This window comes from Aulostomus chinensis, chromosome 15, assembly GCF_037954235.1.
Source record: "Aulostomus chinensis isolate RoL2024-O1b breed Wild chromosome 15, RoL_Achi_v1.0, whole genome shotgun sequence".
In the NCBI taxonomy this organism is placed as follows: Eukaryota; Metazoa; Chordata; class Actinopteri; order Syngnathiformes; family Aulostomidae; genus Aulostomus; species Aulostomus chinensis.
In genome coordinates, this window is record NC_141334.1 from 8,945,401 (window position 1) to 8,971,662 (window position 26,262).

General features: G+C 41.5%; 1 protein-coding gene and 1 long non-coding RNA gene across 3 annotated transcripts in view; one reads left to right on the plus strand and one right to left on the minus strand.

Annotated features, from left to right (window-relative positions):
• The window catches only part of LOC147248529 (phosphatidylinositol-binding clathrin assembly protein-like), a 28,521-nt gene extending 2,278 nt beyond the window's left edge, over nucleotides 1-26,243 (plus strand). Inside the window, exons 3-20 of one of the 2 annotated variants that reach the window (XM_086179265.1) lie at nucleotides 6,076-6,218; nucleotides 8,336-8,411; nucleotides 8,823-8,925; nucleotides 9,015-9,108; nucleotides 9,246-9,357; nucleotides 11,147-11,253; nucleotides 12,513-12,554; nucleotides 14,280-14,365; nucleotides 14,991-15,093; nucleotides 16,201-16,334; nucleotides 16,451-16,548; nucleotides 16,942-17,055; nucleotides 17,158-17,188; nucleotides 17,306-17,447; nucleotides 18,351-18,374; nucleotides 19,235-19,291; nucleotides 19,398-19,517; nucleotides 22,258-26,243. In XM_086179265.1, the coding sequence (XP_086035391.1) occupies nucleotides 6,076-6,218; nucleotides 8,336-8,411; nucleotides 8,823-8,925; nucleotides 9,015-9,108; nucleotides 9,246-9,357; nucleotides 11,147-11,253; nucleotides 12,513-12,554; nucleotides 14,280-14,365; nucleotides 14,991-15,093; nucleotides 16,201-16,334; nucleotides 16,451-16,548; nucleotides 16,942-17,055; nucleotides 17,158-17,188; nucleotides 17,306-17,447; nucleotides 18,351-18,374; nucleotides 19,235-19,291; nucleotides 19,398-19,517; nucleotides 22,258-22,272 (1,601 nt within the window). In that variant the 3' untranslated portion in view covers nucleotides 22,273-26,243. The remainder of the gene's footprint in view (nucleotides 1-6,075; nucleotides 6,219-8,335; nucleotides 8,412-8,822; nucleotides 8,926-9,014; nucleotides 9,109-9,245; nucleotides 9,358-11,146; nucleotides 11,254-12,512; nucleotides 12,555-14,279; nucleotides 14,366-14,990; nucleotides 15,094-16,200; nucleotides 16,335-16,450; nucleotides 16,549-16,941; nucleotides 17,056-17,157; nucleotides 17,189-17,305; nucleotides 17,448-18,350; nucleotides 18,375-19,234; nucleotides 19,292-19,397; nucleotides 19,518-22,257) is intronic. The other variant, XM_086179266.1, reaches the window with a different exon arrangement.
• On the minus strand, nucleotides 616-7,252 carry LOC147248530 (uncharacterized). The gene is made up of 3 exons (XR_015109280.1): nucleotides 7,117-7,252; nucleotides 1,810-1,856; nucleotides 616-1,293 (listed from the first exon to the last, which is right to left on the minus strand). It is a non-coding gene; the product is annotated as an uncharacterized LOC147248530 (long non-coding RNA).
• Nucleotides 26,244-26,262: the final 19 nt, after the last annotated feature.

Here is a 26,262-nt window from a genome sequence, read left to right on the forward strand (position 1 = left end):
GTTAATAAACCGCTGACAATGATCCACCTTCAGCGCCCACATGAGTCAGTCTCTCAGAAACTAGTAAACATCATTTGAGCATATATTCTGAAAATAGATCAGCCTGGAAGGAGCATTTACATGACCAAATTTCATCTGTCAAATGGGTTATAAAAGGTATATATCACCGTGGTGCTCAAGGACGAGGATGTTTCCAAGAGAACGAGAAAGTTTGCTCTGGTCAAGGAGATTACATGAGGATTTCTTTAAATATATATTCTGAAAGCTCCAATTCCTAACTCGAAATTGTATTCACAATTCATCCCCTGGAAGATGGAATTGAATTCATATCTCAATGAATGTTTTGACTGGAGCTATTCAGACGCAGCTGTTCTAAAAGACACAGCTTTTTATTGTTTTCACGATGAAACAATTCCTGCGTGAATGAATCTCTTCTCTATTCGGAGCATGCTGTGACATATGACTCTCCATTTTATTGGATGTGGAGGCTTGGCTTTTAAAGACAGACTTTGCAACAACTTTTCAGCAGACTTTTTCATTCTTCCTCTGAGCTCTGACAGCCTGCACGTGAAACTCCTGTTAGTTGCTGCATTCAGCTCCTAAACGTTGGCTTGGAATTTTCCCTACAGGACAGTATGTTTGCAGAGGAGTGTAAGAGGGGAAAGAAATAAACTCCCACCAACTCAGTCAGTAGAAGGTTGTTGTTGTAACATCCATTCTATCCCACACTGGATACAATCTGATGCTGCGGTAGTGAGCTCGAGTCAAGTGTCTGGTACGGTGCTTTTCTACGGCACGCAGGCTACATTGGTGCATGAGTGCATGGGAGTGAGGTTTTGAAGAGTGAGAGTAGCTAGTGGCTAGTGGGTCGTGCTGTGTAGTCGAATCAGCTTCACTCCTTGACACTCTAAAAGATGTGCTACAATGCCCATGGCGTGTTGCCGCGTCCACCTCCCATGCAGTGCTCATGAGTTTGAGTTGAGTGTCGAACGGCACGTGTCTGCTCATTGCAGATTACACTAGCAAAGACGCTAAATCCCATGAGAGCTAGCATGAGGTTTACTCGCTGTACAGCAGTGGCTACCATTCCATTAGCAACTGCATTTAACATAACAAATATCCAGACTGACATTCATGTGAAAGCAAATACACACGATGGATTGAACACTAGAAAAGTCTTTTCACTTGATGCCGTGTGGTCAAAATCAGTTGTTAGGCTTCTCCTCATGTTACATCGGTGCGTTAAGGTCAGGCAAGGATGCAGAGAGGAAGTGATCAGACGGTTCCTGGCTCCTGGGTGGGGAAAGTAAATAGTAAATAGAAATAAACAGAGAGAAGCACATGAAGTCAACTGCTTTAAGGTGCAATACAGGACTGAGAGGTCATCCTCAGGTCAGAGTTCAAACATACGTGACCTACATGTTTGGTTGTGTAACTACATTTTCCGACCACCCATCAGATTTGAGAGTCTATTCCTGTTCCTGCCTACTCGCCTTGCTAAACAGGGTCATAAAAGGTGAAAGACTTGATCTAGTTGCATGAAGAAGCAACGGGACAAAATCAATGTGAGTATCAGAATAGACTTAAAAGAACAAGAAATAATGAGGTTGCAGGCAAAGTTGCGCGTCAGTGGGAATTAAAATCATATGCCTTGAAGTTAATCCCGCCTACATTCTTCTGTAAGAGAAATAAATAAATCACAAATCAGAAAATAAAACAAATAAATACATCAGGCAGAAATAACTCCTGTGCAGTGATTCTGAATCAGTTTGCCCAGTGTTTGATAAATACACGCAACATTTCAATTACCTTTAAAATATACCCCAGATGTTATTGATCCATCCTTGTCAGGAGCACTGGAGAGAAAGAAAGATTAACTGTTGTGTTATTTGTCCAGATACATTGCTGGTCATGAAGTGAGCAAACTCAGGGCGCATCTTTTCTTTTCTTTTTTTTAAGTGGTTTTGTTTTGTTTTTGTGTGTGTTGTCGTTTGGGTCATGACCTTGAGAGACTGATCGGTGATATAAAAAGCCAATGATGATTATTTACAACCCACAGTAAATGATGAGCATGACCGACAGAGTAATGGGATTTCACTGAGCGATATTCTGCTTGGCTAAGATAGTAACGACCGGCGATAGACCTATCAGACGTAGAATAGCAATCAGGATAAAAATGACCTTCCGCTCTCAAAGCACAATAGTGACATCCAGCATATGGCTGCACGTATTAATAGGGATGTCCTGCAGGAGCAACAAAACGAGGTGAAAATAATCACCTTCTTTACTGTGGATTCGACTCTCAGGCAATCTGAGGATGAAGGGACGGAGCGTGAATGCAGACCCCCACCACCACCACACCACCCCACCCCAAACTCCACCTCTATGTCAAAGCAGGGTGATAATTTGTATTCAATGTACTGTTTGGTTCATTTGACCCAAAACAATGAGTTTCTTCTTTGTATAGTCTAGAATTCATCTTCTCTTGAGGAGCCATCCCTCTCGTTCCCCTACTTTAACTGAATGAGCCACGGGGTTTCATAAGCCTGTGTAGATGTTTGCACATTTGTATCCTGAATCATAAGTCTAATCCTGTTACTGATGTACATTATTTCCCTCATGGGCTCATCAGTATTCCCAATTGGCAATCATACAGTCGATATTGTATCCTGCAGGTTATTATCTACTCTGTCACTGGTCAATGATTAAATCCTATCTGATGTATTAGCACCAAAAGCAATACACAGTGGACGTAGCTTCATTATTAAAACTGAGCGCCTCGCAGTCACAAAGAGTTAAAGAAAAATCTTTAAGCGTGCCAAGTAACGGAATCATTAGTGAGATTTTGCTTTCAATATTTAAAAATTATTGATAGCAGGAGTGGAAGAGTGTACATGGATATGAAAATTAATCAGTTGAAGCAGAATTTGAACCGCCCAACCATTAGCCCCCCCCCGCCCCCTGACAGGTGATACATATAAACAAACATTGTAGAGACAAAAATGATATGAATACACATCAAATACGTTTAAGACTAACGCAGAAGAATGACTCAAATCAATTTACCAAAAACAAAGGAAGAAATGAGTTCATCATCAAAATCTGTTCATACTTTTTCTTCTTTCTTAACCACCAAAACATTTATTCTGGCTTTTGCATCACCGGGATTTTGTTTGAGATTTTTCTCTATCTTGCGCAGAATAAGTGCTCGTAGTTAGATCGTGCTAATGGTCCACAGCAGTCTTCAAGGATTGTTGTTGTTTTGTTTTTTTACACAGATTCCACAGAGAAAATGGTTCCTCCATTATCATGCCTTGCTTCTTTTATACAGAAGCAACCAAAGACGGCGTGCGCCGCTGCCCCGGCTTGTGATCTCAGTGTGTCCACCCATCAGCGTCGTGCTTTTGAAGGGTGTTGTTCCCTACGTCTCTTTGGTGGTGTTACTCCCTCAGCTGCAGGCTCACATGCGGGACGACCTGACATCCTCCGTGTGCATGAACGCGAGCGCGTGTTTCATGGTTATGATTTGGGTCAGGTGGCGGAAATCATTTCTGATCCTTCTGACTTGGACAAATGAAACCTGTGAGGCTGAGGTGGCATGGGAGGAAGAGGTTTGAACCAGCAACAGCCAGTCAGATGAATCCTTTGGGATCATGATTGGCACTCGCTCTGATATTTCAGTCTGGACCAATGTACTGATTGTGCTGCGTGTGTGTGTGTGTGTGTGTGTGTGTGTGTGTGTGTGTGTGTGTTTATTTTTTTCACCTCCCTGGTGTTTGTGTTTGTGTGTATGTATGTTTTCACTTTTGATAGGAAACATTAATTAGTTGGAATCAATACGGTCCAATTAATTATTGAGCCGGAAGGAAATTCACAAACAAACCATTAACAATGTGTAAAGCATGACTGAACGCCACCATTAGCATGTAAGGTTTTGATATTAATGCACCCAGATTTAATTAGCAGAAGAAAAATTCACTTTTGTTTGGGGGCCGTGGACCTCGGAAGAATGCTGACCTTTGACTCATCGTCTGACTGCAGCAGATGACGGGAGGATACGCCGGATGAATCGTGGGATATATAATCAATACGTAGATGCAGTGTTGCAGCTGAAGTTACAGAGAAATACAGTGAAGATGAACGGTGCAGGAGCATTAGCCGCGCTGCGTTGCCAGTGCTCCGAGTGCTTTTGACATGCATTAAACATTTAACCATGGTGGGACTCTGGTATCCAGCATTTCAGGAGGCGCAGCAAACATCACACAGCTCTCAAGTAAACCCAGATAACCTCTGATCCTGTGGAGGAGAGAGGCAGAGGAGGCTTGAAGTTTTCTCTCCCTGCCTGTCTTTGAGTACAAGTTCACTTCCTCTCAGTCCCCTGTGGTTCCACTGCATCGGGAACTTTTTAATTCCGTTCCTATACTTGTCGTTGTATTCGTTGCACTGATTTTCTTGCCGGTGCGTCGCCGTGTTGTGCTCCGCCGTCAAATTCAAGAAGTTTTGATGTGCGCAGTTTCAATGATTCACTCTTTTGTTTGTTTGTTTTTTTTGTGCCATCTTAAGTTTATGTTACATAATCACTCTGTTCTAATGTTCCATTACTTTATTAGATCTGAGATTTATACCAGAATAAGCTGAAATCTTGCTCCTTCCTGGCTTCATTTTAAACAGTTTGCACATTCTTGAAGCACTGCAGAGGAACGTGGTGTTTACGGCAAGAAATTAAGACAAACATAAAGAGCTTATCTCGAATGGAATCTCAAACTTGCAGATGAATGTCACTGAAGAGATGACGAGGATTAGTTGTATAAGCACATGTTGCAGTCCACTGAACCCATTTAGATGCAGCGCATACAGGTGTTCTCGATATGTCATTGTAGAGGGTTTTTTTTCTTTTAATTTTTAAAAGTATTTAATGAAAGGTAGGGCGAAGGCATAGAAGCGAGATTGGGTTTTTTTCAGTTTTTTTTTAAATTTTATTTCATGTGTCTATCTGTTACGGAGTCAGATAAAGGTTCAGTTTACTTCTGGCAAGTTTTCTAGAAATCTCTAAGGTTTTAAGAGTTTATTTACAGGAATCTCAAAGGTCTTCTGAGATATTTCCCAGCAGAAAATACTTCTTTTAAAAATCATAGCTGAATAATTACACATCAAATATAGGAAACACACCGATTCCATAAGGAATATTAAATGTACGACATAAGAAGCGTGTTTGTAGCCGTGGAAACTTTTCAACCTGTAATAACAAAGGAGTGCTTCATAGAGAAGTCCTCCTCTTGTTGTCTTTTGAATCACTTATCTGTACTTGTTTATCTTTGGAACACATTTTTACTGAATTTCTGTCCCTGATCTCTAGTTCCTGACTTTATATGGCATTTTTTTCATGAACGCAGCGTAACATCTGTGGGACCAGTGAATGTGACATGCAGCAGAACACTGAGCCGTTGTCTTTTTGATATGTATTCCACAGGTGCTTTAAACAGCCACTTTTCTCTCTCCCTGCACGTCTCAGATGGTCAACTCAGTTTGATTCCATCACCTCTAACCAAGAGACTCTGGGAGAAATTCAGGTTCATTATTCATCTTCAGTCTGTTCATTTTTAACATTATGCACCACTTGAGTTGATTGTTCTGGAATGAAACTGACCTTATGAGGCAACTTTCAATCCTCTCGGTTGATATTTTATTGACGCTGTGGTGAAGTAGGTGGCTGTTGAATTGGAGACGTAAAATGGATTTTGTGTTACAGTCGCTTCTGATTCATCTGTCTATGCTTTCTCTATCATTAAATAATCATTTGTTCATTGATTTGTGATATTGAGTCAGTCACATTAATGCACCGTTCAATATGGCTGCATACATCGTGGCTCATTCCATCGACTCATAGGACTCAACCTGTAACTCTCCGGGACTATCAATCACAATTGTGGCGTGCTGCTCTATTTTATTCGCAGTCAGCTACCAGGCAGCGTTTGACATGAATGTGTCACTTTCTCTATTTATTTTTGCTTTTATAATTTTCTCTGCATGTCAACTTGTCCAGGTCTTTTCATGCTGTTTATTTGTGTCCTTCAGACCTGATCCACTGCACCAATGAGCTCAACGTCAGCATCCCCCACCTGGCAGACACACTGCTGGAGCGCACAGCCAGCAACAGCTGGATAGTGGTTTTCAAAGCGCTCATCACCACACATCACCTAATGATGTATGGCAATGAGGTGAGATGCACACACTCTCATGTACGGAAGCCCGGAAAGGACAAAGATAAATTTTTCAAAAAGTGTATTCTCATGATCATTTGAGAAAGTTGGATGTTTGAGGCTTAGTAAAGGTTGTTTTCTAACTGAAGAACCCAGCTACAAATGAACATGCTTAAGAGTAACGTCCTTATAACACATGAACTCTACCAGAAATGATGAAGCAATTTTGTTGACTCCTTGTGTTCCTTGCAGTTTATTTCTGTCTTGATCTCTTTTTGTCATTTTTTGAGACACAAAAATATTTGGGTTTTTTTGGCACTAACGCCCAAAAGTTGGTTAAAATTAAAGTATTGCACAGCGTTTCTTTGATAAAATTTATGATAAAATATGTATAAACAATGTATAAAAAAAGGTTTATTTCTATTCAAAATATATATTTTGAAAAACAACAATGTAAAAACATGTAATATGTATCATTTTCATTTCCATCCAACTGAAAGTAGCCAAAAAATAGATTGAATACAGGTCCATGTTTTTGCTCTCAACACATAATAGAAGAATCCAAGTCGGATTTGCATCTGAAAATAATTTTCAGTACAATTTTGGTTGTGCGACACAGGTTTGTACCAGAACTGTAAACTACCCACGTACAGTATAGCTACAAACAGAGGAAACCATGTGATGTCTGAAATAATTTTAAAGCCCAAAAGAAATCGATTAAATCTGAAAATAATGTACAGATTTATTAGAAGATTGAAATGCAGCCTCAAACTCTAAGACATAACTAATAATTTACAGTGCGGTCTGATGTTTTCTGCACCCTCACACACAGACGTGAGCTTTCTAGAGAGAGACAGAGAGACAGAGAGAGAGAGAGAGATATGGGTGTTTGCCATTCGACTGGCATTTTGCTTACCAGGTCAAAGTAATTTCTCTCCAACTCTTGCAACGAGTGTCTTTGATGCTGCATCTTCCATGTGTCCAACGAGGACTGATGAAGTATCCTGCTGACATTTCAATGGCCGGTTTGACAAATGACCTCATTCCTGAGCTCACACTATGAGAGAGCAACAACCAAAACATCAAACATGTTCAATGATAAGAGCGTCTCTGTGGGGAAAGAGAGGCTGGGGCAGCGATTACAGCGGGCATGTTGACCCCTCTCAAAGTAGACAAATAATAAAGCTTGTAGGGACAAAAGTAGGGCATGATGTTTTTGAAATCTTTGCTTAAAAGTTAGCCTGCCTTAGCTGGAACTGTAGAATGTGATTTTTCATAGGATTGTTTGTGTTTTTTATTCATAAAAGCTACAGATTGTCAGTGGGTCAGGGCACTTTACATGTAGCTCAGGCCCAGAGAAAGAAAGATTAAAACAAGTTGTACTTGAGTGACTTGTAGAGAAATAGAGTCTTTTTTTTCTCCTCTACTGTTTTCATAGCTGTAGCTTTACTGTTTAAAGTTATAACCCCCAAAATCTCATATGCTCATAGAGCATAATGGATATTTAGCACCTCAACCAAGCGTTCATCTGCTGCCCGACAACAGTGTGACAACTCAAAAAGTTGGGGATGAAGTTTGATGAAACTTGTTAGGGTGATAGAATGAAGGTTGAGGAACAATTAATTTGGGGAATTGATGCAGATTAAAGATTAAATTTGTGGTTCTTAACCTCTTTTGTTTTTCTTATGACTCCTGACAAAAATGTCAAGTTGTGATATGTTTGATCCAATCTTTAACAAAAATAACACCTAGCATCACTCCAACCAGCCCCGTGATTACTAAATGCATGTGCATCAGTTTTAGTGTATCGTGTATTTGATTGTATTTTTCTGATTGCACTCCTGGAATATTAGCTTACTTGTGTTGCATTTTGAATACAGGACTTCTTGTAATCTTTCGATTTTATTTGACTGTCACTTTGAATACGATCCCTTTAAAAAAATAAAATGCTCATTTTGTTATTTTTTTCTCCACAAATGTCTCTCTCAAGAGCTGCTGGCTTCTTTGAAATGCTTATGAAACCCCAGTCTATAAATCCCTGACATATATACTAACGTTTGTGGACATGATTTGATATTGTCAGTGAACAGAGTCAGACAAGCAACTTAACGTTCTCTGTTTTCTTTGTTCATCAGAGATTGATGCAGTACCTTGCCTCCAGAAACACGCTCTTCAACCTCAACAACTTTCTAGATAAGGCTGCACTACAAGGTGATTTAAAAGCATTTGGCTGTCTGTAAACTCAGCAGCGTCGTCCGTCTAACTAAATGACTTTATGTCGGACTCTCCCTGGCACTGTAACACTATCAATAAGTCTATTTCAGAGCCTATTTCAAAGACAAGCTACAGTCCAGAGCTGCAGAGCTACACACAACTGTGCTCTTTGTTTGATACAAGAAGCTGCAGAATGTTGCTGAAAGTGAGAACACACTCTCATCGACTTAGTGATTCAATACATTCAAACGAAAAAATGAATGAAATGCTAAAGCTTAAGGTTAGCTTTTGCTATGTAAGTCTGATGTATGATGAAAATAAAAAAAAGCTTCAAGAGAAGTTCCACGTGAAAGATACTGGAGCTTCCAATAGACCTCCTAAATGCAGCGCCCCCTCTCTGCTTCCCAGGTTACAACATGTCGACCTTCATCAGACGCTACAGCCGCTACCTGAATGAAAAAGCCATGTCTTACCGATTAGCAGCGGTGGACTTCACCAAGATGAAGCGAGGGTAATACACACTCAGTGACGTACATGAGTTATTTGAAGGGTAGTCAAAGATCTTGCTACACGTGTGTTTGTGCGCTTGTGTGTTGCTAGGGCTGACGGGGTGATGCGCACTATGAACACAGAGAAGTTGATTAAGACTCTGCCAATCATTCAGAACCAGCTGGATGCACTGCTTGACTTCCAGGTAAACAAAACAAAGAAGTGATGCAGTGTATTTAGATACACTTTTTAGGGAAGTATTGCTTTAAACACACAGGATTTGTATTTAATTAATCACTGTGATAGTTCAGCGTGTTTCTCTTCTCTCTCTCTGACCCCCAGCCGAATTCGAACGAGCTGACCAATGGTGTTATCAACACAGCTTTCATGTTGCTGTTTAAAGACTCCATACGGTTGTTTGCTGCCTACAATGAAGGAGTCATCAACATGCTGGGTAAAGCATACATACCATAAAGTATTTCCATAGTTAATCGCTACTGAGTCCATGTTGTACTTACGCAGTAATCTGCCTCTGAGATTGTGACTGTGACCTCGCTGCACTCTTCTTTAAGGGGAAATCAGTTTTCCCACCTACTGCCTCTCAAAATCTAATTAGTACAGAGCTCCAGAGGGGACGTGGAGGGGGGGATGGATCAATGGTTAAATATAAAGAAAGAATATTTTGCAAGATCGTGCAAAGGTGTTCATGTAGGATGTATCTAGTTCTGGCTCAGCTGGGCTACGACGTAAGTACAAATAGGGAGCGCCGGGGAAAATCAGGGAGACCGTATTCGGTAAGTTTTCTTTGTTTGAAACACCTGTTATCAATTCTGTTCAATTTCATTTTGTTTTTAATAAACTCAACCAGGGACAGAAGGTCAGAGTAGTCTATTTCAGAGTGTCCCCCAGCGCTAAGGACTCTCTTCAAATGTCTCTCTCCTATCTGAACACCAGGCCTGCTGGCAATCACTGTTTTGATGTCTTTACTTTTCAGGCCAATCTCATAATAAAAAATAATCTCTCACATTGGTATGTGCACTACATTGTTTTGATTTCAGATCAAGTAATCTGGAAGTACACTGACATAATCAAACATTTTGCAAGACCTTGCAAAAGCACACTCTTCTTTTTTTTGTTTCACCCACTCCTTTTTTTACTCTCCCATCTCCCCTCTGGGGCTCTGTAAATTACAGATCATGTTTTTTCATTAATGGTTTTGCTGGAGGACAAGAATAGACCATCATATTCTATAGTCTGAAGTTAATTACTATATAACAGGTAATAATGTCTTAGTTCAGTGGAGCTGAGCCAGAAAAGCAGTTTATAGCTTTATTATTTATTTGGTTTGGGAAATGCCATGACAAAATATGGGCGCAGTTTAGCTTGCTGACTGGACAGCTGACTGGTAACATGCTTGATGCTAAGGCAGTAGCAAGGCCAGGCTACTTGCTGAAGTAAATAACAGTAGGTTCAACTGCATGGGAGTGTCTGAACGTGACTGATGGCTTTCCAGATGTTAGTCAAATCACATGTATTTCCACAAAATTGAGAAAACACAAGCAAAACATTTTTTTAATGCGGGGAACATAAAGTCCCACAAGTGGCTCGGTGGTGCAGTGGTTACCACTGTCGCCTCATAGCAAGAGGGTTCCAGGTTTGAGCCCCGGTTCTGCATGTTCTCCCTGTTCCTGTGTGGGTTCTCTCTGGTACTCCAGCTTCCTCCCACAGTCCAAAGACATCAAGAGGGGACGAGGCTGATTGATACTCTAAATTGACCGTAGGTGTGACTGTGAGTGTGAATGGTTGTCTGTCTCTATGTGTTGGTCCTGTGATGGACTGGTGACCTGTCCAGGGTGAACCCCGCCTCTCGCCTGAAAGCTGCTGGGATAGGCTCCACCCCCCCTTGACCCTTAACAGTATGGATGGATGGATGGATTATTATTTCCATCATATCTTTTAAAGATTACAATGCAACTTTACTGAGAAATTGCTTCACTTGCAAAAGTTATCTTATATTTGAAAACATTTGAAACACTGTCAGGATGCTAACAGGCTGCATCACTTTTGAAATAATATGATGGTATAATTTTGCTTAATTGGATAGTGACTGGGACTCTGTGTAAGTTACCTCCTTTCCAGTTACCTCAAAAGAATTAGATAAACATTTATTTATGATGTAAAAATTCTGCGTTTGATGTGAATAAGTAGCCGCCTCATACTGATTCTGGTATTCTGATCTGCAGAGAAGTACTTTGACATGAAGAAGAACCAGTGCAAAGAAGCTTTGGAGATCTACAAGACCTTCCTAAACAGGATGACCAAACTGTCAGAGTTTCTCAAAGTGGCTGAGGTAACGTGTCTTTGTCCTGCTGATCCTCCGTGGAGGAAACAGAGTTAAACAGCTCTGGAGAGGGCGGGAGTATTTGTCTGGAGCAAATCTCAATGGTTTCCACTAAACATGAATAACTGCCTTGTCTTCAGAAGACTATAAAAGAAAATCACCTAGAACCAGTTTAGATTTGCTCCGGGCACCTGTTACCTTTGCTGTCTGATATCCTGTCAGTATTTTCTAACCTCAAATGTGAGGAAATCAAGACTGACCGTATATCAGTGTCCAGAGGTTCCTTCTCCTTAATCTCAAAGTCTCTTTTTGCCTCTAGAGTCTCTTCTGTTTCTGTCCTTCTCTTGCCCTGACCTGGGGAGGGGGTTTCTCCAAGACAGAGATTAACGGCTGAGTCTTAGTCCCTCATGTAGAGCTTCCAGTTGAGGGACATCTCAAGTGCTGCCTGTTCACATGCCTGCACTGCATGCTAAAGCAAGCCCCCCCCCCTTCTTTTACCTCTATCTCTGTCTCCTCATTTTATTTCCTCCCTTTTCTTAGCAAATAGTTTTCCATAATGGCTGTTTTCCAGTTAACTAGGCTTCATAATAAATCTAAGCAGTTTCATCCTCTCTAGACTGCGTAGCTTTACCCATGCGCCATCTTCGAAGGCTTTGCTTGGTTTTGTTCCCATTTGGAAGAAGGTTTGGGGTGCAGCCGTTCGATCCAAAGAAAAAAAGAAAAAGCAGACTAACGTTGACTTTAAGGACCCATTCATTTTACCTGTCTAACAAAATGTGTGTTTGTCTGTTTGTGTGTCATCTGTGTCCCTCCCTTCTATTTCTGTTCAAAGTCAACATTAGTGTCTTCCTCTTGGATGTTTCGTACCTTGCAGTCACGTGACCTGTTGTCTGCCCTCTCTGCCCTGCCTGATCCGTCAGTCAGTGTGCTCAGCACTCATTTCAACCAGTCTCCAGATCTGTGTGTGTGCGCGTGTGTGTGCGTGTATTTATATGTGTACTGTATATATAGGTGTTTGTATGCGTGTGCATGTGCCCTCCTTCCCTCCTCCTCTGTTGTCGTTTCCTTTTCAGCCACTGCATGAAGTAATGAATGCTTGGGTTTGATTCTTCTTTCTCCCTCCTCCTCCTCCTCTTTCACACGCCTCTTCCCTTTATTTTACTCTGTGGTCTGTTGGCTTTTTGGTTTGTTTTATTATTACATTTGGTTTATTTTTATTTTGCCTCCCTCCTCCCTCCCCTTCCCCTCCTTCCTTTTTTGTGACACAGCGAGTTGGGATAGATCAGGGCGACAGCCCCGATCTCACACAGGTCAGTCTACATCTCATCTCAATCAGTCAATCAACCAGTCAGTCAAGCAATATATAAATCCGTCAAGTCAATCCCATAATGCTTCATTCTGAACGCTCCCGTTCCCTACTCACCCTACAGACCTGCCCACACTGCAGCTGCCCCGTCCTCCTCCTCTCTTCTTCACTCTCCTTTGCCTTTTCTTCTTATGGTCTGACCTGAGTCTAGAAGAAAGAAAGCAGTAAATGCAGGACTTCATTTAACCTTGAAGCGCACAATCTTTAAGCACTAGTCATTTAGTATTATTTTTCGTAAATAATTGCAGAAAAAAAATATTGTTTTATGGTTTGATTTTGAAAGCAACATTTGTGAAGGTGAACTCAAAACAAGTTTAAAGACCTTTTTCATTAGAGTCGTTCAAGACCGGGGCTTAGTTTCTGTCTTTCTGGCACTTTCCCAGTGTTAATACCAAGTCCTCTTCCTGGTTTATCATACAAATAAGTCAGAATAGCTTGTAAATAGTTGCCTATATAAGCAGTGTTGAAATCATTTTCCTGAAAAGATGATATCCCTTAGCTGTGGGGAGAGCAGCGAATGGTTTTAATTAAATAGGTTTCTGCAAATATGACTTGGATAGGTGTACATAACTTCATCATAAGTACTGCACATCATGCTGAAGGCCTGGTATGCTATTTATCCTTTTCACTGAACACATAATTGGATGTTACGATAAATAGGCAACAAACTGAAAAGCTTTTTAAATTTATTTTCATGTTTGTAGTGCTTATGAAGACCTTATATGCCCTTATTCAACAACATAGTGACCCATGCCTATACTGAGCTCTAGATATGTGTCTGTTTTACTTTTAAACTTTTAGCATATTCTAGATTTCTCTGAAGAAGGATATCCAGAATTTTACTCTCTTTCCCCCTTAAAATAAGTATATGAGAAATCTTTTCTTTGCTTGTTGTGTTTGCATTGTGTTCTCTGATGCTGAAATGTAAAACTCTGGATGAAAACCGCGGTATCACATGTGGTCAAAATGAACCCATCCATCTTTTTTTGTTTTCCAATAACGAGTGCCGGCAAGCTTGCTCAATGTGTATACCTGGTTCTTCAACAGATGTTTTCATTTCATTGAGTTAACCTCCTCGGCTTCCAGTGGTATCAATTTGTGGTGCATAGTCTCCAATTGAAGTTAAATAAGTTCATTGACTTCTTTTTTTGTTACCTAAAATGGAATCCACTGGTTAACTCTGAATTTTTTGGACTGTGATTTCCTTTATGTGTGTGCGTGTGTAGGTGTGTGTGTTCACGAGAGTGTAAGTGCACTGCTGGCATCTTGCATGGGCTCATTAGATGGTCCAGAGACGTGTTTGTTGTGTTTCTACTCTGGAGCCCTGCAGCAAACGACGCTCTGTTCTGTCTGCTGTCAGTCCCATTGTGGACTCGCTTGCATGATCCAGCTGATCCGTGCATGCTGGTCAATCAAACCTGATGAAACCAAATGAAGAAGAAAAAAAAGAACCAAAACACACAAAAGAGCTGTTGTAGAGTAGATAAAGACATGAATCAGAGGGTGATCTGTTAATACTGCTGCTGCTTTGTGTGCATATGTGAGTGAGGGAGTGTGTGGGATCAAATGACGAGGTGAGGAGTGAAAGGAAGCAGTGTGCCCCCCTTGATCGACTTGGTTGTGGTTCTAATGTTACCCCCTCACCTTCCCACCCCTTTACCCCTCCTAGGCTCCCAGTTCTCTCCTGGAGGCTCTGGAGCAGCATCTAGCCTCTCTGGAGGGCAGGAAGCTCAAGGACCTCTCCACAGCCAGCAGGTACATCACCATCACATGGCTGTATATCTTGTTCTGTTGGACCATAAACCAAAGTACTGGTCAGATTAGAACTCTGAACTGGTGAAGAAAATATACAGATGAGCACAGTTGTTTCAGTTCATCCTGAAGGGAACAGAATAGCAGTTATACTGTGCAGCTGCTCTGGATATTTTCCTCAATCCCTCAACATCCTATGGTAGCCCGTTACTGCTAGTAAAAGAAACAAAAACGACATCAAATTGTCATCTTTATTATTAGAATATTTCTACGTTCAGTCATAAATGTCAGGTAAACTAACTATGAGATAGAAGTCAAGACTTTGAGATAAAAGCTCATAATCATGATGCAATGACTTTTTACACCATGCATTTAATTTTGTTGTTTTACCTGACAGTGATCACACTGATCATGATGGTGTTCTTCATTTGAATATGAATGGTATGAATTCCTGGAAGTTGCGTAGCTGGTAATCATACTGAGTCTCGAGTCATGAATTATGTACTGGACCAATGTACTGATTGTGCTGCGTGTGCGTGTGTGTGTGTGTGTGTGTGTGTGTGTGTGTGTGTGTGTGTGTGTGTGTGTGTGTGTGTGTGTGTGTGTGTGTGTGTGTGTTCACTCTAAGATCCAGTACTCTGTCCAGTGCAGTGTCCTCTCTCTCCAGCACTGGTATCTCCCTCAGCCGTATGGAGGACAAGACAGAGGACAACAGAATGCAGCAACACAAGGTGAGACACTTTGAAACTTCACTCCTACATGCCGGCTTCCTTTTACGTGAGGAAATCACACTGAAGTAATTTAAGCCTGTGTGAGCATCTAGCTGATTTTGTCCTCTACACTATTGTTGTGGTTGAATGAACAAGTGCCTTAAATCCTGCAGTGCAGGGAAACACACTGTCTGTCTCTGGCTGCTGGCCCATGGGCCACAAAGCTGCACAGAAAATCATTTTCATTCAAACAAAGAAGCCTCCAGGACAGTCCCATTTAAAGCACCATGAATAGAAATAGCTAACCTACACAGGGATTTATATTTATGGTATTTGTTTCAGAGGAACTTCACTAGCAAGGACCACACCACAACAATGTGGCAACTTTTAAAGGATGAATAAATGGATGTTGAAGGGAAGGATGTTGTCTGTTGGTCTTGGCAGAAAACCTAGTGGATGAGACGCAGCATCGGGTTCAGATGTGGTTCTACTCAAGACTAGATATCAGTACTTAGAATGAGATGTGTGGGCGTTACGCACCAGATTGAATAGGAAGAGATGGAGAGAGGAGGGGAGAGGGGATGTAGGGGTACGGGTGGGAATGTGGTTGGAGAAGAATGGGTGGAAGGACTTTGTGTCTTTATCAGGGGACAGAGGTCAGCAGGTCAACAGTGTGTCAAGGATGTTTCCAATCAGAAATCATTATTTTGATCAGGCGTCTACTCATATGTGTAAGGTTTAGAGCATACAAGTGTTAGCACATAACGATGGAAGTGAATGTTAGCCACTCCCGTCTGCAAGTACGCCTCATTTGTTGCTCAGTTTCTTGTCTCATTTTTTTGTTGTTGATACCACTGATATTATAAATGCAGCCATTTTGAATTCTCAAGAATATATAAAAATTGTCAAAAATCCTTCCAAAGTACCACATTAGGAAATCAAGTTCAATAGAAAAATTAATATTCCTAAAATATACCTTGAAAATGCCTAATAAGTGTTTGACTTTGACTCGTGAGAAGGTGTAGGAATCCTGACATTGACAGTGAGAGCCTTGACGAGCCACAGAAATATCATACAATGCGGGATATGTTCCTATTCTGATGTTTTTTGTTTTGTTTTGTTTTTCAGGAGGACAGTCATAAGGTGATTGACATTCAGACGCCTAATGTGTCACCCAGCACCCAGTCAGTGGGTAGTGCCAACAGCAGCGGAGGGGCCACAGATCTCTTCTCAAACTCACCCATTTTACCCGTCAACAACCAGTGAGTCTCAAGAGGAGAGCTTGTGTAGTCTCATCTATGATATTAGATTTATTTTTAAATTGGCTTCTATGGTTACCTGTAAATGTCAAACACAATATTATCCTCTCCTCCTGCAGTGTGCCAAACCTGACCAGTGAGCTGTTCACCCTGCAGCCCAACTTCACCCCCATTCAGACCACACACACTGTGCCCAACAATAGCAATGCCTGGGGAGGTAGGAGTACACACACACACACACACACACACACACACACACACACACACACACACACACACACACACACACACACACAATCATGCAGATGTACAACAAATCATAGAAATAAATGCCCTCTCTCTCTCACACATACACACACATGCGCACACACACAATTACGCAAATATACAACAAAGCATAAAAATGAATGCCCTCTCTCACTCACTCTCACTCACTCACACACACACACACACACACACACACACACACACACACACACACACACACACACACACTCACAGATGCTGACAGCTAGATATGTAGTAACAGTGAAGCCCAATTGCTTTCTGCTTTTGACTTATCTCCCCCCTTTTCTCCTTTGATGTAACCATGGTAACCTTTGGATGTCAGGCGACCTGCTCAAACCAGCCCCACCCACTCAGATTCACAGCCCTGGAGCCCCATTGCACTCTGGGAAAATGCTGCCCAATGACTTGGACTCTTCATTAGCCAACCTCGTTGGTAGTGAGTAGACAGCGGCACAGCTCTTCTCTCTCGCCTGCTCTTTCTTCTGGCTCTCTCTGTTGCTTCCTCTCTGTTGATGTATGTTGATTTTCTCTCCCTCAGACCTGCAGTTTGGGGGTATGCCAGCAAAAAAGTGAGTGGGTTTGCCCGACATCTAAACCTGGGCCAAGAACAAATCCTTCTACTGCCAATCACTTTGATTTTGTGTTATGTGTGCACCTGTAAATACATTTGTGTGTTTATGCATCAGGCCAGAGCTCCAGTGGAGTCAGCTGGTGGAGAAGAAGCCAACAGGGGGGAGCGGCTGGCAGACAAAGACCATGTGCACCAGTACAAACTGGACTCACACCACCCATCCCATGGCACCTGCACCAATGCCTGTCCCTCAGATGGTAAATTAAACGAATGAGACGCTGGACACCAGCAGCTGAAATGAGTGATCTCTGTAGGATTGGAGGGATTAACTGTACAGCCTTACTGCTAAAACACACCAGGCACGTCCGTGACGAGAAATGTCAACGGAGTGACGATTATTGCAGATCGCCTCCATCAAAATCAATCAGAGCTGCTACATTCACCACGAGAGGCTCGTGGGAGGGGTGTTTTTTGTTTTCCAGGCTGGTCTATTTGCACTCCACCAGGCTTGGAGTGTTTCACAGAGGAGTGTGAAAAACAAACACACACACACAAAATTGTAATCAGATTATCAGAGGCAACATTTGGCAGAGAAGCAATGTTGTATTTAAATTTGATTAATTAAAGCGGTTTCTATAAACCACCCTGTTATTAATATGCCAAAAATTGATCATAGCAGTAGATAATGTCTGTGAAAAATACTGGTGATGTAACAGCTGGAGAGTACCGAGTAGGGAATCAGGTCACATGGCCTGTAGTCAGCTGTTCACCTAATAGATGGTCAAACATCCAGCACGCCTCCACAAGTGTGATGGGTCAAAGTGTGTTTGAAGCCAGTCTGCGGCATTTTGAGGGCTTTTGAAGGAGCTCTCAAATGTGCCTCCGGTCTTTTTGCTCCCCTCCAGTTACGTCTCTTTGATTCAGTTTGGTTTCATCTTTTAATTTTGAACGAACTGACCTTTCAACTCAAACTGCTAGTTTACTGACCAAATGTCTGAAAAAGTAACAGTATAACTTAAAAAAAAAAAAGTATAAGTGATTGGAACATAAGAAAAGGGTGTGTTTTTGTTTCTCTTCCCGTTTGTGTGAAACTTAGAATCCCACAGTATGAAGTATTTCTGTCTTTCTCTCACTCTCGCTCTTTCTGTAACTCTCCACAGAATGGGGTGATCTATACTGGATATGTAAGTTCCTGATGTCTCTTCACTTTACCATTTTCACCTTTGTCACTTGTCACTACGAGGCTGTTGATAATTGTCGATGATACATGAGCCATCATTAGAGAAAGTTATTCTTTACTGTGGTGAGTGAATTCTACTATCTTAAGTTGTTGAATGTCAGGTTCCCTTGTCTTAAAGTCGATTGGATTCTTGAACGGCTCTTTGTTTAAGCATCTCACATAGTTTAACAATGGCTTAATATATGCGAACATTTTGTTCTACAGTAATTACACTTTCACAGTGTCTTAAAAATGCTGACAAGTGGCTAAATGAGACTATAAACCTCATCAGAATAAACAGCAGAAGAATCACAACAATTATTTGTGGTGACGTGGACGTCAAGCATGTGTTTCTATGCAAAATAATGATAGCTTTGCACTTCTGTTGATTACAGTCACACTTTAGAAGTCTGTAAGTTGTGAAGATTCTGTTGCTGAACTAAATCTGTATGCCTGAACTTCTGTGTGCCACAGAGCAATGATCTAAAATCTCCTGTTAAAAAAACAAAAACAAAACAGCCATTAGCTTTTGGTGGAGGGAACCCACAGTGATGCTAACTCCTGGGCTGGCATACAGAAATACATCATCCCTGTGGCACTCTATTATCCTAGAAATATTGCTTCCTCCGTTGTGGATATTATAGGCCGCTAACCTTCTATCTATATTCAGTTTGATGCTACACTTGTTATCATCCAGGAAGCAGAAGTGTCTGCCAAGATGCAAAACAAATGTAGAAATGTGTTGTTAACCTGGGACAGTACCTAGATCGTTACCTTAGAGCCATGTAGATTGTCTCTGATGGACCTCTTTGTATTTCTGTTCAGGCTCCAGCACCAGTGGCTTTTCCTATGACGACGCCCCAAGTGCCTGTGTATGGAATGGTAAAGAAGAGTCCATGCGCTCAAAAACCTGCCATTCATACGCCGCTGGAATCCATCAAATCTGAAACTGTTCTCTCTCTCTCCGACTACCTCGTCCTCTCATTAGCTCCCTCCTCAGATGAGCCATCAGATGGGGGGTGTTCCCATGATGCCCCCGCAGCCTGTCATGTACAACCAGCCGGTCCTGAGACCCACTAATCCTTTTGGACCCATCCCTGGGACACAGGTGACACACACAGTTGCCTCTTTTATTTTCTATAATGATTTTAGTGCAACATTCATCTTTTTTTTTTCAATAACTTCCATATCATGTGACCGAAGGGCTCCAAATCCATACCAGATATTATTACTGGACTGGTAAATTAAGACCACGCCTCCTTTTTTATTACCGCCTCTATTTCTTTTTATATTTTGTTGTTAACTTTATTGTTTTCCTCAAATATCCTCCATGTCATGTGACCAGGGGACTCCAAATCAATACCAGATATTTGTACTAGACCAGACAAATATGACTCTTTTTATTCAGTTTTAATGTCACTAATAATTAATATCAATATTTTAATGCAAATTTGTTATTCTTCAATTGCTTCTGTGTCATGTGATGTAGGGTCTCCAGAAATGACTACTAGACTGGACACACCTCCTTTTTATAGTTGCAGGTTGCTGGTCTAGAACGACCCGCCCGGTGAAAATCTAATCAACACCATCGTTTAAATCATATTTTTATTGTAGAGTCTTTCCCGGATTTACTTTAGTTTTTACTGTCCGAGCTGTCTTTTATTACCAGTATTATTTTTTATTCCTCTGCGCCAGCAACAGCCGGAGGCGTCATGCTTTCAGGTCGTCCGTTCATCCGTCTCACTCTCAACATCTCACGGACATCTTGAGGGAATTTCTTCAAATTTGGAACTGTGACCTTAAAAAAAAAACCAAACAAACAAAAAACATACTTACACAATGATCGTGAGAAACTTTTTGTGACAAAAAAATGTTGATGTGATGACATAAACAGGTCAAACGTGAGAGTCAGTGTAAAAACAAGGTGGGGTGCACACAACCTTGAGGTGGCAATTCAAGCTTAATGTTCTATTTAAAAAAAAAAAATGCATAGGTTTTGAAAAGTGCTTTATAAATCTAGATAATTATTATTATGAATATTTTAGAGGCATATTAGGCCTTCAGTTAAGTGCAAACAAATACACTGAAATACAAATTGCCGTTTCTAGACTTTGCCTTTTGTACCTATTAAACAAATGTGATATACGGGTTGTGTTCCAGATGACTCCATCGTGTCAGGCTTATTTTCACTTAGCACACATAAACACCAGGCTCTTGCCTAAGAAAATCACAGTGTATCTCCTCGTAAATGCAGACGTATTTAATAATTTCAGGAATGTACAAAAGTGATACTTCATCCAAAAAGTGTGTTTGACCTCTGAAGAACTCACAAATGTCTCCAGCGAACAAGCAAACCAACAACAAACAAGCAGTCTGGAGTCACAGGCAGCCTTGCAGACAGAGCCAATCACATATATTGAGCTGGAAGCTAATGGTGCCTGAGTCACCAGCAACAAACAACAGCAAAACTGTCTAAAAACCTCCAAACACATTGTCCTGTATAAATAATATGGAACATTACACCAGAGAACTTGTACACAGAAACAGTCTTGCTGTTGTTGTGGCATTGTTAGCTTTAAAGCTAACTATATGTGGCTGGCTCTTTCTGCAAACTGGAATCACATAGAAGTGAGGCATCATGAGCTCAAGACACTTATTTGTAAGAATTTGTAAAGCAAAATACGCTTCGGGGGGGGGGGGGTGTATTGCTTTGAATGATGCTATTGTAGCATCATAGCTACAGCTGATGAATGTGGTGTTTAAGGCTTCATCTGGTAATTTTGAAGGCACACAGACAAAACTGAAACCAAACAAGAGTTTATTAAATAATTTTAATATGAAATGGTTGCGATATACACTTGAATATTAAAACTGATACAAAAAAGGGGATTTTCCTTGAAAACAAATACTATATTTTTATGTATGCCTCTTGTCTTTATATCCTCTGGAAACCTGAATTCATAACTATTTGTATTCTCTGATGAGTAGCATTCAACTTGTCAGGCCTTCAAGATGCAGGATGAATCACGGCAGATGATTTTTTTTTTTTTATTTGACCAGCAAGTGTGAAACAGTGTTATTCTCAAGGAGTAATCAGTTCCTATGGCTAAAAGGCTCTCAGGATAACAGTTCGTCACCTTGTTAAAATAACTGCCCTAAGTCATCCATCCATCCTTTTTCTACTGCTTATCCTGTTAAGAATCGTAGGGGGGTGGAGCCTATCCCAGCAGCCTTTGGGCGAGAGGTGGGTTCACCCTGGACAGGTCGCCAGTCCATCACAGGGCCAACACATAGAGACAGACAACCATTCACACTCACAGCCACACCTACGGTCAATTTAGAGTATCAATCAGCCTCGTCTCCTCTTGATGTCTTTGGACTGTGGGAGGAAGCTGGAGTACCAGAGAGAACCCACACAGGAACAGGGAGAACATGGAGACTCCACACAGAAAGATCCTGTGCTGGAGCCTGGGGCTCAAACCTAGAACCTTCTTGATGAGAGGTGTCAGTGCTGACCACTGCACCACCTGCCTAAATCATTTTTGGACAATTTTTTTTTCTTGCCTAAAACAACTCCTAATGATGTTTTGTCTCCAGTTGTTTGTGTTTTCTGAAAAACTTGAAATAATGACTTAGGCGATTATTTTAAGAAGGCGGCGAACTGTGTGTTTTGACCCAGCATTCAACACATAACAGGGATCTATAATTGCCACCTGAACGTTTCGGCTCCTTAGAAGCAGTTTTCCCGGCACTGCGGCAGGTAATCTGCCCGTCAATAGATGCCTGAACACTTGATGAGGTGTTTTGTTGAATTAAATTACTCTCCATTCTCTCCCCGTCTTCTGCAGATGCACTTCATGTAGGGATGATGTTGTCACCATGGCAGCAAAGCTGAGAGAGAGAGAAAGCAAGAGAAAAGAGATGGAGAGAAAGAGTCGGAGAAAACCAATCCAGTGGAGGAAGAAAGAGGAGGACAGAGAGGGAGGGGAGAGGACCAGAGGATGAAAAATGTGTCGCCTCCTCTCTTCTCTCAACGTGGCTACTGATCTCTCTGTCTTCAAATCTATAACGGTGGGGCAACAGACGCTCCGCCATCAATTTCACTTATCCTGTTTGATTTGCCAACTTGGCGGTTACGACTTACGTCGCCACAAAGACTGACAGCTCTGTTGAAGTGAGGAAGCTTCATCACCACTTCTCGTCCAGATGATTTTCTGTATAAAACCTCCTCCTCTAACTCTCCCGCCACACTCTCCATCCCTGAATCAAAGTCGGAGGCATCTCTTTCTCTGATTGGATTGTTTGCTGGCACTTTACTCAATGTGAACTTTGCCAAGGGTGTATGTCTGTGTTGGTGATTTTTAGCATTTTGTTTAGATTGGTTCATCCATCACCTGATGTCAGATGTTATCGATTTGTATGCGTCCCCTCCTTTTTTCTACATTTCAGCGTGCTGCATCTTGAGCTCGATTTGTTCTTATTTGCCAACAAGAATCGGACGTGCGATGATAATTTGAGGGCGTGCTTGCGTGTGGGTGTACTGTATGTTCTCCTCTCTTGGTACCTGATGTCATGACTGTGTTTCCAGGTGCCAATGCATTTCTGCACTGGAAGTACTGATGAAAGCACTGAGCCAGACCCGGGCGTCGCATTTGGATGTAAACAAACCTCCCAGAATTATGTGGGGACGCGATGTACACACTTGTGTGTTTTGTTCTTTCCTCCTCCTCAGCTGTGCAATATCATGCAACCACGTCTTTTCCATTCGTCTGTTTAGAGGCTGTCCCCCGCTGTAGTGTTGTACTTCTCGTGTCCACATCAGGATAATGTACAGAATTCTTTTGTTTTATAATCTGTTCTGTTGAACCTGTGTTGCTCTAAAAGTAGAGAAAAATGCACTGAGAGCCAGATGATGTTAGTCTCGGCGGTCAGAACTCCCAACTGTATGATGTCCTCCCTGTCCTGAGCTTTCGTCCTGTCCAGAATGAGTCTCCGGTGAAGTTCTTTACACACCAGAAAAACTGGTGAAGGGCAATTACCGCGGCATCTTTCACCTCCACTTGGAGAGATTAATGCTAACACGGAGAGAGGTTTGTTAATGTCGTGTTAACATTTATGCATATGCATTTCTGCAGTAACTGATGGTAATGTCTGTTGATCGGGGGCCTGCAGTGATACAGATTAGCTCAGACAGGCAGAGACGAGAGGCTTTAATGAGACGTTAAATGTTAATGTGGTTTTTCTGGCGGATCCAAGGTCAAGGTCGACCCTCAGACAGACTATATATATAGCACAAACGTTCAATGATGGGGCAATGCTCTGCTGCACAAAAACCTAAAATCATTGCTGGGATGTACAGTTGAAAGGGGCAATAATTGATCGGGGATGAAGACGTTTTCTATCGATTGTGTCTGTTCTATGTACATGTACTGTATGCGTGTTCGTGTGCACATGCCTTCCCATAGAGACGAACAGGGTCCTCGATTAGAGGCGAAAAGGCTCTAGCGAGCTGGTAGCGTGTGCTAACATAGCAATGAGTGTTCTTGTGACTGTGTCTCAGTCTAAATAACACACCGTCAGTTTAAGGTGGCTCAAAGATCACTCGTCCTGGCTATAAAAAAAAAAAGCCCAGAGACCTGGAAGTTAATCGGAGGCAAATGCGATTTTGAAATGTGGTTTTGAACTTTAAGTGCTGGCTGCACAAAAGCCGACCTCCCTGCAGCTACAACTACTACCAGCAGAGAGAGACTTTATCGTTAGGAATCGTCAAGATATTCCTTGGTTTTGAATCTAAATGAAAGGCCAATGTGATCTTTGCAAAATTATTTCACTCTTCTCCATAACTCTTTGTTCCAGGGGTTTGTCTTTCTCAGTCAGCTGAATGCTCTTCTCATTGTGCACTTCAAGCCCACAATAGATCGTTCCATCCTGGGCCAACCTGACTGTTACTGTGTCCTCTGTATATAGGTAATGCCGTTCATGTGTTCTTAGATGTGCTCTCTGTAAAGTGATTGAAGCCCCGTTGGATGACGTACTGTACGTGGGACAATTTATTGCTGTGTTCGTGTTTGAATGGTTGTGTTTCGAAGGTGTCATCATCCAGGGGTGAGCGGGTGGGTTTGGGGTTGATGTTAGTGATGTTTGTGTCCATCTTGAGGAGGAAGGGGGTGGGGTTGGGGAGGGGGGGGCGTTCAACGGTAAACTATCACAACTGGTCTACACCAAGAGTGTCTTCATCAAGGAAGTGGACAGGACAGGGTCTGTCCTCTTCGAAACAGGAACATTTTTTGCACCAAAGTCATCATCAAAGCGCAGCTTCTTCTTATTCAAGGTCACTACGGATGGATGTTATCAGAACTCAAAAGGATTTTAGTTCATTTTACGTTTTTGAGACAAAGAGACTGTTTTGGTTTTTCTTTGCATGATTAAGTGTTGTCTTTTTATTGGCTTGTGTGCCCGGTAAAAGCATGACCATTGTGTGAACTCTCACCGGTGTGTTTGGAAACAATTTCTCCATGAGATTTTTTTTTTTTTAACTTACCTCTTGACATGAACGTTCATTGACATTCATAATCAACAGTTTTACAATGTAGAGGTCTGTAACGGTTTGAAGGCTGCCTCGCATGCAGAAATGCAACTTGCAAGTAACCCATCCAACTTCAAACCCAGTTACTTCAACCGAGTCTTTGTAAAACACCTTGAATGTCAATGTCCACCTAGCTAGCCAGACATTGCAGTCTTGTAAAATCGCTCTTTATTAAAGCGTTGCTATTTTCAATCCGTGTGTCTGAATGCTCACTCCTTTTTCATACTATGCCAGCAGCATCATGGGAGGTTGCGACTGAAAGTCAAAGTACTGTAATATGTGTTTGGTCTGGTCCACATTGTGTGGTGTTATACGTGTTTGCCAAGTCTTGTCTTGTCTGCTGCCATCGGCTTATATTAAATGTTCCCAGTCATTCGAGAGAGAACGGACTGGTTTCCTGAAACCAAGGTGAGATCCCCCAGAAGCTTCAAGCTTAATTTAACACCTTTTGACATCTGGTACCTTCGTATCTGAAACTTATTTTGTACATGCTATTTTTTTTTTTTTTATAGTTTAATTATAAAGATTGTCATTTTCAACTTTCCTCTAGTTGATAAGGGACACAAGTTGTCTGGGACTTGATAACCCCTTATGACAGGTGAGTTTGTAAGAGAATATTTCTCGTACATTTGTCTGGAAAAAAAAACTAAAAACAAGATTTAGTTTTTAACCCTAGAAACAAAGGAAACAACCAGAGCACATGACCCTTAACAAAAATGAAGGGTAAATTTGCACCCAGATTGCTTAAAACAAGGGTCTGTTTGTAACCACTTTCCACGGTGACGTCTATCCAGACCAGCAGATCCTCAACAGTGATCGCTACAAAATAGTTCCTCGTATTCATCCATGAAGCTACTTCAGACTGATCTGGCGACTGGAAACCAGAGCCAAGAAACTGCATTTTCATGTTACTGTGCCAGTAAAAGGCTCATGTCGTCTATGCAGTTTCATGACACAGTCCATACAAGATATTCTCATTTTACCTCAGTATACCCTCATTATACTGCATTCACTCTATCAGTCCATCTGTAAAGTGCTTGTCATGGTTGAGGGCATGAAACTCTGCAGTGTCCATAAAGATGTCTTGTTAGCAGGGAGGGAGTATTCGTAACTTCATTTTACTTCCTTTGTATATCACAATAAGAGTTATCAACAGGTTTGCAATGTTATCAAATTATTGGTTTTTATTTGAGAAGCATAGGTTGATGTTTTTGGAAGAAAATGGAATAAAACGTCATCTGATGCTGAGTTCTTTTCGAGTCTTTTC